Raw genomic sequence first — 16,735 nt, forward strand, 5'->3', positions numbered from 1 at the left:
ACAAAAAAAACCATAAATCAATTTATTAAGAAACTTAGTTGAGTAATATAGTAAAGGGATCCGTATTCTAAAACAGCAAGGAACTCTCAACTCCTCAACTCTCTTCTCTTGTTCATAGTATAAACTCAAAATGCATTAATATATGATTCCTTGATATATATTTTTTTTTCTTTTGGTTTTTCCATATTTTCTGTATTTTTTTTTTTTTTACTAATTTGTATACATATTATTGCATTAAAAAATAAGAAAAAACATGACTCACCTTGATCGGGTTTGACAAGGCCGAGTCACCATTTTTCTGCAAGATGAGTCTAGTCACAAAATTGAAAACCAGGTTTTCCAACCAATTCCTGCAAATTTCAAGGGATAAAGTTCTTTGCACCCCTGCACCTAGACACATGGGGGTGGGTGAAATGACTGGCCCACTCCTGGATGACCCAGACCCCGCCCATATCCTACCCCATGTTTCTGGGTGTAAGCTGCACCCAGATGCGCTCCCAAATAGAGAACGTGCACCCAAATTTCAATTATGTCACTGTTTTTTTTCTTCTTTTTACAAAGAAAGTAAAGAAACAGTTCCATTAAGTGATTTATTTAAATAATCTAAAGAAGTTTTTCCTGCAATTTAAAATATAGTGAGTTGAAATTTTTTGGTAAAAATAGTAAGTTGAACAATTAAAAAGGGGTGGCTCAATCCCCCAAAACTTGGACAAATGAACAAGAAAGCCCTTTAGCAGAGCATGAAACAAAATAGAAACACATGCTATCAAAACTATTACACATTTTTTGTTTGGAACTTGAGGTGCCTGGCCTTTGGCCGACCTAATTTCCCCAGGACTCGTGCACGTCCCCACAACACACGAACCGAGAGATACTAGGACCCCAAGGGGGGAGGCGGACTATTACACGTTGATCATACATCATCAATTAAGGTACCGGATGATCAATTAGTTCACTCAACTGGGAATACAGGTTTGAGGATTTGAAATTCGATCGAATCAATCGATTGAGATTTCTACATTCTCTCCCTTTTTTATTCAATGTTTGATTTTCATATTTTATTATTATTTTTAATTAGTAAAAATAGAAAATTAATAAAATTTATTTATTGTATCAAAAGTCTCAATAAACTTATTGAATCAAAATAATAATAAAAAAGATATTTGGGAAATCTTTATTTTCTTTTTTCCAAATCAAAATTTAAGATTTCAATCCATTCCAATGGGTGGCGACTAGAGACTGATTTAAAAACATGGAATTGAGATTCAGATTGAGAATCAATCTAGATCGGCTTTAAAATCGATATTTGATGTTTTTAGAATTTTTATGTATAAGGATTGGACCAGTTAGATCGACCAGAATTGCGATAAGACGAGTAGGATCGATATGATCCCGATTCTTAAAATCCTACAGGAAACCGATTCCATTGCCGAGTCCAATTACTCAAATACAAGTAAGGATGTTAAATAGTGCGTTTTTCGGTTAAATGATATGATTCGATTCGATTCAAAGTGTCAAAGGTAGAACCAAAATTGAACAATTTATTCAATGATTATACGGTTTGTAAACGGTTTATAGAAAATAGTGCCCAAAAAAAAAAACTCTCATAAAAAAAGGCATAAATAATTATTTAATATAAATTTATTCTAATAAAAAATATATAAAAAATTATTTAACATAAACATAAGGGGGGTTTCCCACGCTGCCAATGTGGAAAGGAATCTGTATGTTACACCAATTGGTGTTCACAAAAGGTACCATCTCCACACTTTCAAAATAAAAAAATAAAAAAAGATACATGTGTGGAGCCTTCATTTTTCTAGAGAGTTTAAAAGAATTCCCATACGGTCAATGTGTGGTTCTTTTTCCTCATACATATACTTTATTATTTTTGAATTTTGAATAATTATTTTCAGTAAAAACATAACCAATTTCATCACATGAAAGCATGGGACAATATATAATTCCAAATTTAATCAATTTAAATGCTTTTATTTTAATAAAAATTGAACCATTAATTAAACGATCTTATTTTTTAAATCAAAACCATTAAAAAAAAGGGGTGAGAAACTTGTATTTGTTTTCCACAAACTGTTACAAATGTGACTGTTTGGTTAGATGGAGTGAAAAACTTTAAGAAAAAAATCATTAAATGCATTTATTCTTGTCTAGTGAGGTGACACCCCTCTTTTTCCCATTTCATTCACTTACAAAGTCCTAGGACTTTAACACTATTCATGACATAAGAACTTTTGAATCTATCTCTCTCCTCTTCCTATCTCTTTTCTTTCCCATGAAATCCCACCCCATGTCCATTTCCTCCCTCTCTACAAAATGCATACTCCATTATGAAAAACCCGCCCTCAACTCTAAGACCCACCCTCACAAGTCACAAGTCACAAGTCACAAGTCACAAAGGTGTCCGCTATTACCAAAAAAGAAAGAGGTGTCGACACGGTTTTAGGTATTGATATCTACCGTGATCAATATTGTTATCATACCAAATTTTTTTTTTTGGTAAAATTGATCTATACGAATAAGTCAATATAATACGGATATCGATTTTTTTTTTATTGAAAATTTTGATCCCATTTTTATTTTTAATCTCCCCATTAAGTTGGTGTTTTTCTGTGTCTGCTAGGGTTGTGGCAGTCCTGTAAGATGGCACGTGTGCGCTTTCTAACAGATTGATGATATCTTCACTATTGTCAAAACTCATGAACACGTGCATCATACTACTTAATTATTATTTTTTTACCCTTAAACACGCCGAAAACCTAAATTTTCACTCCATATGAAAATTATCTCCTCTAGTTCCCTGTCCGGCTCAATTCCCCAGTGCCTATAATAAAAGGGGGAGCAATGACCACCCTATCCCTGCCCGAGTTGGTAAGGGGGTGGATCCCACCTGGGCTGTTCGAGCAAGAGTAGGGTGGTCATTGCGCACCCCTTTATTACAGGAATGGGAAGAATTGTTCTGGACAGGGAAGTGGGAGGATAAAGATCCCACCCCATATCCCCATAAGGGGGAAATGTTTTATATCTGGAGCTCGTAGCCTACGCACGCAGCACTTCCTGTGTCTATCCCTCTTATCCCCTATGAAATGACATCTCTGCTTCACTGGAAGAGGAGAGGAGACGTGAGTTACATAGGCTAAGTTCTTGGACAGAATCACATCTACGTTGATGTTGCACATGAGATCATTGACCCTACGTTTGTGCAGGAGCTACATCATCAGGAAACGACCTCTTGCCCAATACTATATTATATTATTCATAGGAACATGGCCTCTACAACGCCGCATGATACGCTACAACACCGTACTATAACAGGAGAAGATAACGATTCCCCTTTTACTCTCTACAAATGAGAGTTGAGTAAAATAGGTAAATTGTTGAAAACATTTATAGCTTAAGGGCCCACATGATCACATGTGCACTATTCTATGAGTATAATCACACGGAGAGAAAGTGTCGTTGGGGAGCAATTTTAGCCCATGAAGACTCCAACCCAACCTGAAGCCTATCCAAAAGTTCCAAGACCAGGATTTTTTGGATTGGGCTTGGGATTTCAAAGCCTAAATTTACAGACTCAAAGTCAATCAAATATCGCTACATGTATGTTCATGAATCCTTGTATTTATCAACTTTTTCTTTTGGGAACTGGAGGTGTCCGGCTTTTGGCTGACTAATTCCCCCAGGGCCCAACACACACAAACCGAGAGATACTAGGAGCCCCATGTTCACCAGAGAGTTTCCTCTCAGGCAGGTGACCCCAAGGGGGAAGGTGGAGTCTAACTCAGCACCTTCAACTTCCTTAGCCCTCGTCCCTTGCCAACTGCACTGCCCCTTGGGGTTGTATTTGTCAACCTTTCTATTTCTTGGCATCCACTACTCAGTAGCCCATTATCTCCGATTGGGATAAAGCTCGACATACAAGAAGGGGGCACTAGAATCCACCTATCCACAAAATTACAGTCCCATTTGACCTGCCAAGTGGCAAACCAAGCCCCACTTAGAGAACCCTCTCTAGACCAGTCCGCGCAGAAACACCACTCCCATTTGATAATCCTTAATTTCCTATGCAGGTGACATGTCTCCATAAGAAGCCCATAGCAACTATATTATAACTCAATCATCCATGGAACCCTACCCTTCTCTTGTTCTCTTTGTTCTTCAATAACCCAAGTTCTTAAAAGCATAATTAATTTTTAAAGCATTATACTGACACATGAGAATATCAGATAATCAAGCTACTACTGCAACGTGGGAGATAATCTATGGAGGTTAAGAACACATACTTAAAAAGACAACATAGGAAAAACAAACTTAACACTTAAACCAGCAAATAGATGAACAATAAAAATCAAAAACATAGAATGGCAGGTATCAAATTCAAGGACACATCATATTCAGACCCAAAAAACCCAACCTGAAAACCTAAAATAATAATAATAAAAAAAAAAACAGAAAATGGATGAATATTAAGTAGATAAACAGCAAATAGATGAAGCAAAAAAAAAAAAAAACATCGAAAACTGAGGCATAACTGACTTCGTGACAAATTAGATCAAAACAAAAGACAAACCAGAGAAGAAATCTGGTTATCAACTAACGGCTAACGGGAAAATCTGTTCAATAAACCAAGCACAACGGTGTATAACAACGAAAACTGAGACAAAACTGACTTCGCGATCCTACCATCCAATAATATTTTGAAAGAATTAAGGAAATCAATTCAGAAACAAAGGTTTTGAAGAAACATAGTGTAGGTAGGATTCTTCATATTGATTACAAAATTCAGATTTGTAACTAGAACTATAACATCAGATGTCAGACAGTAAATGCAGAGTTTATTCAAACCTATCAATGCACTGCCACCAGCTTTGCTATAAATGGAAAATCAAAAGATTTCTAGTATCCACAACTAAGATTTCAATTTTGGAAGAATTAACTCGTAAACTACCTTTGCTATAAGAACCTTGAACCATCCTTCTAAATGAGCAGCCTTGCCTGACCTCTCAATACATCTTTCCTAGTTTCCATATAAAAAGCAAACGAATTTGAAATATATATACATCCCAGCCCAATAGGACAACCAAACAGAAGACTTCTATTGAAAACAAACATAGTATCATATCAAAGCTTCAATTCTTCCATCTTAAGAGAAAAAAAATTACATCACCATCACCATATGCATTTTTTCTACCACCAACAAAAAAAAAAAAAAGGTGCGAAAGGACAGCCAAAAATCAATCTCAACACAATGCAAGACATGAAAACATGGGATGACTTTGTTTAAGAAGCACAAATGCATAGGTTTAAACTATTACCAGTTCAACACTTCAGCACATAAAGGTTCACCATGTTCCTCACTTGAAGAGGTCTTACTGTCCAAAACACCAAAACTAAAATAATGCATCAACGATTGTGGATCATGGAATTATGAATCATTAAAGCAGGGAAGCACAGTAGTGTAGCTGATTACAGGTTAAAGAGTAGCCCATCAATCCTGAGAATAGATTTAAAAAAAATGCTATGATAGAGGAAACCAGCAAGAATCGAAGTGAGGTTACCTTGCAATGAAATAAAATCAATTTAGAAATACAAAAACAAAAATCTTAAAGGTGATGATATCTCAATCTCTTACTGATTAGTGAGAGGTCACACTTGTCATGCCAAATTGACAGAAAAAGACACCTATGGCATGTCACATATACTGACGGAGCAAACAACACCCACGGCATGTCTTATATCCAGTGAGATGAGAGAACACTAACCGTATTCTGAGCTATCTAATTGGACTTACATTCTAGTGTACAATTATTATGAGATTCATTTTCAAAGTTATTTAGTCCAAGTGTGTGTACAAGATAAAGAGAACAGTGTATAAATATGTTGAAAAGAAGAGAGACATAATCATATAATAAACTGACATTTGCATGAAAAAGCATTGCATGTGTCTAACATGAGTTTATGGTGCTTAACAAAGCTTAAATAACTATGAACAGAGGAAATCACACAAGTTACATTTTAAGATTTTATTAAGCTCCTATGGGGACCTTGTGTGTTACCAAAAGGCAATTCAACTAAGCCTTTCCCAACTAAATGGTGGTTCGCTAAATGGATCCTTTTTTCCATTCCACCCTGTTTAAAGTCCCATGTGGTCAGTACATCAGTGGTGGAGTTTGAATGTTGCCAAGAAACAATGGGGTAAAAACAACGAACCAACACAGGACATAAATTTTTTTTATGGATAAGATAACTTATTTCCACCCTCCCGCTCTTTCCTTTTGTCGGTTAACGAAGGCTATAGTATCTTACATTAATAATATTTTTATTCTTTTTTTTTTATGAGAAAGAAAGAAATCTATTAATAACCAGAAATATTTACAGAGTTGTCATATGGGGGTAGTAGCACATTTACCAAAAATGGCCTTGAGAGCTAGATGTCCTAACAAATGATGCAAATGATCATCAATACATAATTTAAAAGGGGTTATGGAGAAGTTAGAGGTTAAGTCCGCTAATTCTAGCTACGTAGAGATTAAGTTCCAGGGAATTTTGACATTATGAGAGCGATTAAGGTAGTTGTTCAGTTCTTTGTTGTTCGATGGTCAGATTCCACAGTTCATCAACTCAACAAAACAGAAATTAAATAACAAAATTTAGTAACCACCAGTAGTTCCCTATCCACAGGGCAGATCAAGCCCCAACTTGGGTTGAAGGCAGGGTATGGATAACAGTTCAAACCCCAAAATATCTCAAAGATCCAAATGCTAGATACTGAGATAACAGTACCTTAAAGTTGCAGTCAAATAACAACAGAAACAGGGAAACAAAGGCAAGATTAAGGCCACAGAAACTTCAGACTTAAGGATGTGATGCACAACAAAATTTATCCTTGTAACGCAAACACCAAGAAACACAAAGAAAACCCAAAACAGAGCAAAGATGACAAAGAGATTTAACGTGGTTCACACACCAATATGATGTGCTACATCCGGGCTTGGGCCGATAGCCATCACAAATCTCACAAATTTTCCCCTTCGAGTCGCCACCAAAAATGTCAGAGTAGGGCAAACTTTGAAACGGGTACAAGAATTCGAGACGCACATAACAATCCTCAGTCAAGCCTTCAAACAGTATTAGATCAAAGAAAACAATCTCAATACTTACTTGGATGCACAGGAACATAATTGAAAGAATAGAAACAAGCCAATGAAAGAAAGCGATATGACAAGAGCTTCTCACTAAAGCCTTGCTAATCTCTCGGTTTTTGGTATCTCACAGAAGTTCCTGCTTCAAACAATAGAAAACAACATAATAACCATAGGTTTTTGTCAAAATTGATGGGCTATTTAATGACTTTGATGAAACAGGAACATAGAATCTTCCTTGTGTGGAAAGGAGGCTCCTTTACACATATGAAATAGATACATATCTCATATCTCCTAGAACTTGGTAAATTTTTATTTTTTTTGGGTAAGAACTCGGTAAATTAGAAACAAGACCAATATGTAGTAACTAACTACTAAGCATAATACTAAAGTAGAATCTAACAAAAATAGAAATTTCTAAAAGTCCTCCATGCAGGTCTAAGCAAGTGCCTTAATGGGCCTGAACCTGGCCCATTAGTTGGACCAAAGTCAACCACAAGGGCCCAAACTGGGCTGGCTTGCTGGCCTTTTCTTCAATCTACATCAGGCCACTATTGTTTGATGAGACAATTCCACCAATTGGAAGTGATCAGACTAGTCTCAATATCACAACCAAATCGGAAAAGAAATCTGATAATATGTTATTTCATCCATGCACCTGGGGAATCTGCTTGTGAGGAAGACAGATTGTTCCTATAATTTCTCTGCTACAACCGAAAGGACTAAAATGGCTGAAGAAGATCATTATGGACCTAAACATCTGTGACATTGAAAGAAGATGCCCATAACAATGAGAGAGCTTTTCCATTGGAGTTGGCAATTCTTAACCTGATCCACCAACACTACCCAGACCCAGTTAGTGTGGTCTTTATAATCCTGTCAGTACCATCCATCAACCTGAACTCAGCCCATCTTGATTGACCTGATGAAACTCAAACTCTGGAATTTACAAAGACAAAACACCTGTTTTTTTTTTGTTCTAGGTTAGGAATTGGCAGCTCCAAACCCCTTGTAAAAAAGGGCGAACCTAGTGCACGAGGCTCCCGCCACTGCAGGGTCTGGGAAGAGTCATAATGTACACTGCCTTACCCCTGCAGCATAGAGAGGCTGTTTCCCAACTCGAACTTGTGACCACTAGGTCTCAATGGAGCAACCTTACCGTTGGGCCGAGGTTCGCCCTCTTTGCAACATTACAAGAAGATGACCCCTAAAAATGAGATAAAGCTTTCTTAACCTGATCCACCAACACTCCCTAGGCCCAGTTAGCGTTGGTCTTTATAATACTGACAGTGCCATCCATCAACCTGAATTCAGCCCATCTTGGTTGACCTAATGCAACTCAAACTCTGAATTTTACAAAGACATAAACACAAAAGAAGGGGAAAAAGCTATATATAAGATAACAAAGATGAGAGAAAGGAAGAGTAGATATTTCGATCAGGTGAGGTGTATCAAGGGTGATGATGGAAGAGTGTTGGTAAGGGATAAGGACATTGTGAAGAGATGAGATAAGTATATTTGGGACCTACTAAATGGAGATAGGTCGAGTAGAAATGACCCGGACGATTACATTATTCAACAAGACACCACACGCCATAGATATGTACGAAAGGTTAGTGTGGCGGATGTTAAAGTTAAAGAAGCCTTAAGAAAGATAAAAGCAGGCAAGACACCAAGCCCAAATGAGATTCCAATAGAAGTGTGGAAAACCCTAGGAGGTTGTGGAGTATATTGTTTAACTAATCTGTTTAACAGGATTATGAACACAAGGAAGATGCCAGATGAATGGAGGAGAAGCATTGTTGTCCTGATCTACAAAAATAAAGGTGATATCCAAAGCTGCAATAACTATAGAAACATGAAGCTATGAGTCACACTATGAAACTTTGGGAGAAGGTTATTAAAGCCCGTTTGAGAAGAGAGATTCATATCTTGGTGAACCAATTTGGATTATGTCAAGTAGATTCAAGACAAAAGCTATCTACTTATTGAGGAGGCTCATGGAAAGATATTGAGATAACAAGAAGGATCTCCATATGGTCTTTATTCATTTGGAAAAAGCCTATGACCGAGTTCATATAGATTTAATCTGACATGTTCTAGTGAAGAGAGGGGTGTCGAGTAAATATGTGGATGTAATTAAAGATATGCATGAGGACGTGGTGACTAGTGTGTGATCTGTAGGAGGTTAGGGCAAGGAATTCCCAATTACGATTGGGTTACATCAGGGATCAGCCTTAAGCCTTCATCTATTTGTGCTATATCATGGATGACCTAACCAAGAACATTCAAGACGAGGTCCCGTGGTATATGCTCTTTGCCGATTATATCGTTTTAGTAGATGAGACAAAAACATGGATTAACGCTAAGTTAGAGCTATGGAAAATAACCATGGAAACAAGAGGCTTTAAGATTAGTAGAACGATGATGGATACTGACATGGTGTGAATTGGGGAAAGAGAAATATTGCAAAGTGACTATTTTAGATATCTGGGGTCAATTATAAATAAAGAAGGTGACATAGAGGATGATGTTTCATAGAGAATTAAAGTGGGATAGATGAAGTGGAGAGGTAAGTCCGGAGTATTGTGTGACCGACGTATTTCTTTAAAGCTTAAAGGAAAGTTCTATAGGACTGTTGTACGACCGACTATGATGTATGGGGCAGAATGTTGGGCAGTTAAGAAGTGTCATATTGAGAAGCTTTATGTAGTAGAGCTGAACATGTTAAGATGGATGTGCGGAAAAACTAAGACAGATAAAGTAAGGATTGAGCGTATAATAGCTGACTTGGGAGTTGTGCCAATCAATGACAAGCTCCGAGAGAGTCGTTTGAGGTGTTGTGGTCATGTTCAACGGTGGCTTAGGGACGTCCCAGTAAGGAGGAGTGATATGATCCCGATTTAAGGAGCTAAAAGAGCTAAGGGTAGACCTAAAATGACCATAGGAGAAGTTGTGGGGAAGGACAAGTATAGTCTAGGTCTTGTTCCAAGTATGACCTCGGACAGAGCCTATTGAAGGGCAAGGATCCATGTAGTAGACCCCATTTAGCTGAGATTCTCTTGACTTGCTGGGCTGTGCCTCTTTCCTCTTACTTTCATCTTTCATTTTTCTTTTATTTTCCATTTTTTATTTCTCATCTCATTTCTCATCCCTCATTTCCCCATCTCTTCATTCCCCTTTTTTGTTTAGACCTCAGTTTTCCCTACTTTGTTTTGTGTGGATCCATTTAGCCGACCCCATTAAGTTGGAATAAAGTTGAGTTAGTTGTTGTTGCTATTTAGACCTCTCTTTTTTTAATTCTTTGTAGGTTAGGAATTGACAGCTTCAAGCCCCAAATGTGGAGTATTATTTTAGATTTATATACAACTGATAAAGATGAATTGATCAATAAAGAGTTCAGCAGTGACAGAAAGGCGGGTTAGTTGTTACAAGCTAGAATGGCTTTAGCTGGATGCTGATAGTGAATACATTCAGCAGTTCAACAAAAGCAAGCAACAGTTTTAAATTGTTTGCAACATTGACTATAATTCTTCTTGTGCAATCAAAATTCCTCTGCTGAGGAAAAGGAAATATTACAAAAGGAATATACGTAATACAAAACTGTAGGAAAAGGAAGAGGAGAACATAAAATTTGATTTTTGTCAAAAAGGCAAGGCCCACATACCACCCAGCCCAAGACTCACCTTAGGAGGCAAACATACCAGCCATGGCCTAGATGACTTGGCTACATCAATGAAGAACATCTTTTGCACCTCTACTTCATTGACATTTGATATCATCTAATCAAGGATATAACAAGAGCTACTACTTAAGTTTAACTTGATGATCAATCCATCCAAGTAAAAGAAAACGATGCACCCTTTGGACTCTCAATTCCATAAAAGGGCATGGGTAACTAGCAAGTACTTAAAATCCCTACACATTTCTTAACAGTCAAAATTACAGTCCTCACATATTGCCTTCTCATCTTCCTATCCACTACAAAAGTAATCCATCTTCACCAGAAAAAAAAGAAAGAGAGTCTTCCTCAGGTTCTTAAATTGTTCTTTAAAGAACCGAAAGATGTAAACTTCTTAGAAACAACTCTTGGGACTGGAGAAAAATATGGTGTTGCTTTCAAATAAAAATCCCAGAAGTTGGAGATCTAAAAACAAACTGACTAAAGGCCAAAACTGGAATCTTTTGCACCACACATTATTGGAAATTATTTTGATTAAGTAGGACAAAATTAATGTCTTCAAAGTATCATATTCATAACTATAGCAATTCCCCTTTTCTTCTTTAGTTAACAGATGGCACAGAAAAAATTTAGATACTGTTATTTATTGAGTACCTTGTCAGAAATGAAGGTAGTGCACTAGGCACACTATGGTCTTGCTGTTTGTCATATTAATCGCTCCATGGTTGTTTACCTGCATTTCTATTAAAAATAAGAGTTAGATTATCAGTATGGCCTTAGAGTTCCTATTATCATCATCTAAAAAACTCTGTTCTTTCTTTTTCTCTCTTTCAAGAAAGAATAAAAGGAGCCTACAGCTAAATAGACAAGAAAAAGGAACTTTCAGTAAACGTCTGGAGAAATCAGAGAGAGAGAGAGGCATTCTAATTTCTAACGACAAGTAGATGTGGACAGCATGAATCCTCAATTAGGGCACAAAACTAATGATTGGCACAGGTTAGGATTGTGCAAGGTTTGGAAGGTCCAGATGACGGTAAAAGATAGAAGAATTATAACATCTTTCCACCATACTTGCTGGCATTTATGTCTATTACATAACATGGAATTTGATTGTAAACCTAGGTGGGGTAAATCAACAAATAAAAAAAATAAAGGGAAGATAATAATGCAACATGCATTGTGCTTCAGTATCACAATGGGCAGCCTGTAGCTGCCACATGGTAGCTCATTTGATGCTCAAATTTCAGGTACAGGTATGCTCAAATTTGGGGTAAAGGTAGGCCCCACTGTTGGCTATACATTGCAACCTAAATGGAGTCCTACACGTGTAAAAGAAGGTAAAAATGGTTACAAAGTCAGGGTAGGAGTAAAACAGTTTTCAACAGTTAAAAATACAAGTGAGAAGTCCAATAAACGGTGGGCCATATGATTGAATCAGACCACCAAACTTGACATGTGGCCAATCCAGCGGCTGGTCTATCTGACCAACAGATTCCAATCAGTCAAGTGGCCCTTCCATGTGGTTCAAAATGGGGGTGCTCATTCACAATGCCCAGTTTCTTGCAGTTTTATGCCCTGTTTCTTGCACTTTACCCTAAAATAAAATATGAAAAGAAGAGGATAGTGTTTTCCAGCATTACAATCACATTAATATCTTGAATTATTGAGCAATTCTGCAAGCAACAATAAAACTCTTGTTTATTATATCTTAAATTAAAGTAACAAAAAAAAAAAAAAAAAAAAGGGGGCTATTAATGCAAAAACATAGAGTGCTGTGACATCTGAATTGCGTTAGATAATGATTACATTTCTTAAACTAACAACCGAGAGGACACACTCAGCATATCCTCATACCTAGGAAATGGATGGAAAACAACTATCTTGCATGGTATTATCAGATTGCAAGATAATATATGAATAGAGTTGATTACAACAACTAGAAAAATAATTTAAGATGACTTATTCACCAACCTGTGAAATTTACATATAAGAACCCTGGATAGACCTCCTCCATCTAGTCAAAACCAGGGTTTACACCCCTAATTCAGCTCCCTGCAGCAATAAGCAAAGTAAAATAGCTGAATGTTTATTTAGCAACAACAAAGAAATTCACTCACATTAATATGGTTATTTATTATGTTTCTTTTTCCTTGATACAATGGTTAGGCCGCAGTTCTAATGAGAATCTTCCTTGATCATAACTTCACAAGTACCATAGCCTTTTATTCTTGATACATAAAAGAAATTTCTTCATGGAGTAAAATCCCAGAAATAATGCCCAGGTAAACCATACAATGGATACCAGAATGCCTACATGCTAAAAAAAGGGGTACACAAGCTGTACACACCAGCTATACAATATTTTACTCTCCAAAGTTGAGCAGCTTGCTCTGATAACCAAAGTTGATAATAGCAGCTTTTTTGCCTTGCTAACGTCCTCTTAGCTGGTTCTAACATCCCTTCGAATTTGTTCAATTTTATTCCAGGCCCAGCCATAAGGACCCACAATCAGCCACCATTGCTAAGCCTCCAGGGGTTCAACCTCTTCTCCCCAAGCCATAACCAATGTGATTGCAAAGCTGGACAGAACCTCAACACATCCCTTGAACATAAGACCAGGGCAAAACAAGTGGTAAACTGTTGCTTCATCATGCATGTGTCCATCAAAAACTTTTAAAATGATGGTCACTCCCTAAGATAAACAGTACCATAATAACGTGGAGGGGGGAGGAGAAGAGGAAAAACTTACTGTAATGGGTCCCAACCAGCATGCCATTCTGATAACATCAAGCGGTGTGCGCACAAAGCCAAAGACAGAACCAACTAATGTGTCACAGATCCATCTACCAGGCCATTCTACACATGGAATTTTCAATAGACAACCAAAGACGACAGCAAATTATGCTGGTATTGATGATGAACATGAAACACCAGTTTAAAAAAAATTGATATAATTTCTATTCTATTTTGAACAGTAAATTAGGGAAACAAATGGAGCCTCTCATAAATCACATTTTTATGTAATTCAAACACATCGTCAATAGAAATCATCACTCAGCTAAAAGTATTTGTTAGCACTGAACAAGGAAGAATACACCTCTACTCATTCTTCCAAGCATACAAAATCAGCGAGAAACCAAGACCTTGTCGTTGTGAATCTTTGAAAATCTGTGAGCCGGACCGAGGCAATAAGGTGGGATCAGTGTCTGAATTACTATGACTGACCCACAACTTCTCTGCAGAAAGACATGTCTGGAACATGAAAACGGCATTCCCCAGAGCTGTCCCAAAGAGCCAATTGTGAACATCCCAGAATACTTCCACAGGGAGCCCATCCACCAAGATGGTCTGGTTGCCCCTGAATTTCCACCTAAGGCGCTTCACCTGCATCACCATCTTACTGTCTATGCGGATCGTAAGGCATGGGTCACTCAGGCCTACCGTATCACACTCGATTCTGACATCATGGATCTGCCCATTGTCACAGAACTGAGCCTTGGTGCCATAGACCTTCTTCCCAAAAATGTGCTCCCTCTTGGCCATGAAGATGACATTGGAAGAAACAGAAGCCGCGTTGGTCTTCTTGTATGCCACTTTACTCAAATCCCCAAGCAAGAGAACCATCTCCCTCTCAACGACCACCGCCACGTAAAACCCCTCCAATGGCTCCGGCCCGGATCCAAATTTAGCAGAGGAGAGGTCCCAATATATATCAATTTTACTCGAATCGGCTTCTAAGCTCTTGCATCCTTTTCTCTTGGAGAAGAGCCATGGCTTTATATCGACTTTACAGATGCAACGGTTCGTCGAATCGTCGATCCCAACACTTAGGCCTTGACCCATCAGATTCTTACTCCATGTGATGGTGATCAAGCAAGACCTTCCGCGCAATTTACACTGGTAAACACAAGTTACTAAATTTTGAGCAGCTTTACTGGCACTTGAAGACGAATCCGCCACCTGAACTCCATTCTCACCGAAACAGGAAGGGAAATCCCTCATCCTGACACCAGGAACAACCACAATTTTTCTTCCGCAGCAGAGATTGAACCCAAACAAATTACAGACTTGGAAGAAAAAAAAAACAAAAATACTCAAGAACCCATCTCCCTGAAGGACTTGATTGCTTCGAGACCTGCTTCTCAAGGCTAGAAATGATCTGGGTTTCAGTTTGTTAGAGGACCCTCCTTCACAAAACCAGAAATCAACTCGCTTATCAGGGAAACGACAAGACCTCGCCCCAAAATTAGAGACAAATTGAGGAATGTAGGCAATAAAAAGGATTAGGAGAAGAAGAAGACAAACATGGGACTACCTTTGCCTCTCTGTCAGTATCTTACTATCTCTGTGAAAACCACTTCTTAAATAATCCAGGAGAAAAAAAATATTAATAAGTGGGATACATGATAGGTGAAGGCAGATGAAGAAATACTACTTAAATGGTGTATGAAAAAGATGAAGAAGTGCCAAAGAGACAAAGAGTAGACTCAGAAGGAGAAAACAGCAACTGGGTATCGCTGGAAAGGCTGTTTATACAACCTTCATACAGAAAAAAAAGCTAAAAAGCATCTCTTACTCTCTCTCTCTCTCTCCATTCCTCTTAAATCATATACACCTTTCTTTACCTGACATTACCCACATGGATATGATGCATAAGAACTGAAAAAAAGGAAACAAAAACATAGCTATGATGCCAACTTTCACTATGAGACTACTCCATGAAACCAGATTCTCTTGAAAGATTTTCAGAGAGACACTTGCGTGTCAAGACTTAAAGAGAGGAAAAAGAATTGAAATCTCTACCTGAAGTCTCTTCTTCCATGAAAACAAAAATTACTCTTAATTATACTGGTAATAATACTGTATTAAGAAGGTACGACAGATACATTATCTGAATTAATTATAGTTTAAAGAAGAGTAATAGATCGAAAAACGTTTCAGACTTTTTTCCAGTAGAGGGAGCCTTCAGCCTGGGCCGCCTGGGCATGTTATATTGTTAATGCAATCACGAGGTCTCATTTAGTAGGGAAGAAATCAAGCCCATCAGCCGTTTCCTTTATAAGCCCACCATTCCACCGCTGGGTCCTTGACCATCAATTAACCTCTTTCATTTACAGACAAAAATAAATAAATAAAGAAAAAAAAAAATCCTTGTAGGACTATTATTCCATTTTATTTATAGGGTACTGCATGGGAGGGGCCATGTATACACGGCAGCTAATGAGAACGCGGTTGGCAGTTGGCACACTAGGGGTCTGGAATATCTGCCATTCATGGGGGCAAGGCGTTCATTCTGCCCCCAGTGTGTTTAGGCGTGGCCTCTGCGTCCCACGCAAGGAATTTTTCTTTTTCTCAAATTTTCTATTATTATACGGTCTCATGCATTGTCATTGGTTTGGCGTGAAAAATCTTTTTCTTAAATAAAAATTGGGAGAGGGTTAGGTAAAATGTCAGCTCAAAAATGTGAAATTATACACCCCCCTCACATATCAATGTTCATGTCAAGGGGTGACATATCATTAAAGCCCCTCCCCTTCTGTTTTATGACATAAATGACCCTCACATGAACAAAATGATATGTGAGAGGGTGTGCAACTTCACTGATGTTTTATAAAACTTTTTCCCATAAAAATTGGGAAGTGGTATTCTGTCCAAGATGGCGGTCTATGCTAGTGTTCTCTATATCTATCTCTCTCCTCCTTGAAGTAAAGGGCATGACTGTTGTTTTACATGGGAGGCAAAAAGACAAAAAAACATGGGAACGTTGGCATAAGCCATGCTCTCGGACAGAATTCTTTTTCTCATAAGTTTTTTTTAAAAAAAAGATTACTTACTGCCAAGTGCCAACCATCAAATGCGATTCGATTATCAAATCATTCTTTCTCAGAATAAC

General features: G+C 37.7%; 1 protein-coding gene across 1 annotated transcript; it reads right to left on the minus strand.

The window, feature by feature from the left end:
• Positions 1-13,779: 13,779 nt before the first annotated feature.
• Positions 13,780-15,618, minus strand: LOC122650480. The gene has a single exon (XM_043843894.1). The coding sequence runs from the start codon at positions 14,842-14,844 to the stop codon at positions 13,942-13,944; it is 903 nt and encodes a 300-aa protein (XP_043699829.1). The 5' UTR covers positions 14,845-15,618; the 3' UTR covers positions 13,780-13,941.
• Between the last annotated feature and the right edge of the window lie 1,117 nt (positions 15,619-16,735).

Source organism: Telopea speciosissima, chromosome 1 (genome assembly GCF_018873765.1).
Source record: "Telopea speciosissima isolate NSW1024214 ecotype Mountain lineage chromosome 1, Tspe_v1, whole genome shotgun sequence".
Lineage (NCBI taxonomy): Eukaryota > Viridiplantae > Streptophyta > Magnoliopsida > Proteales > Proteaceae > Telopea > Telopea speciosissima.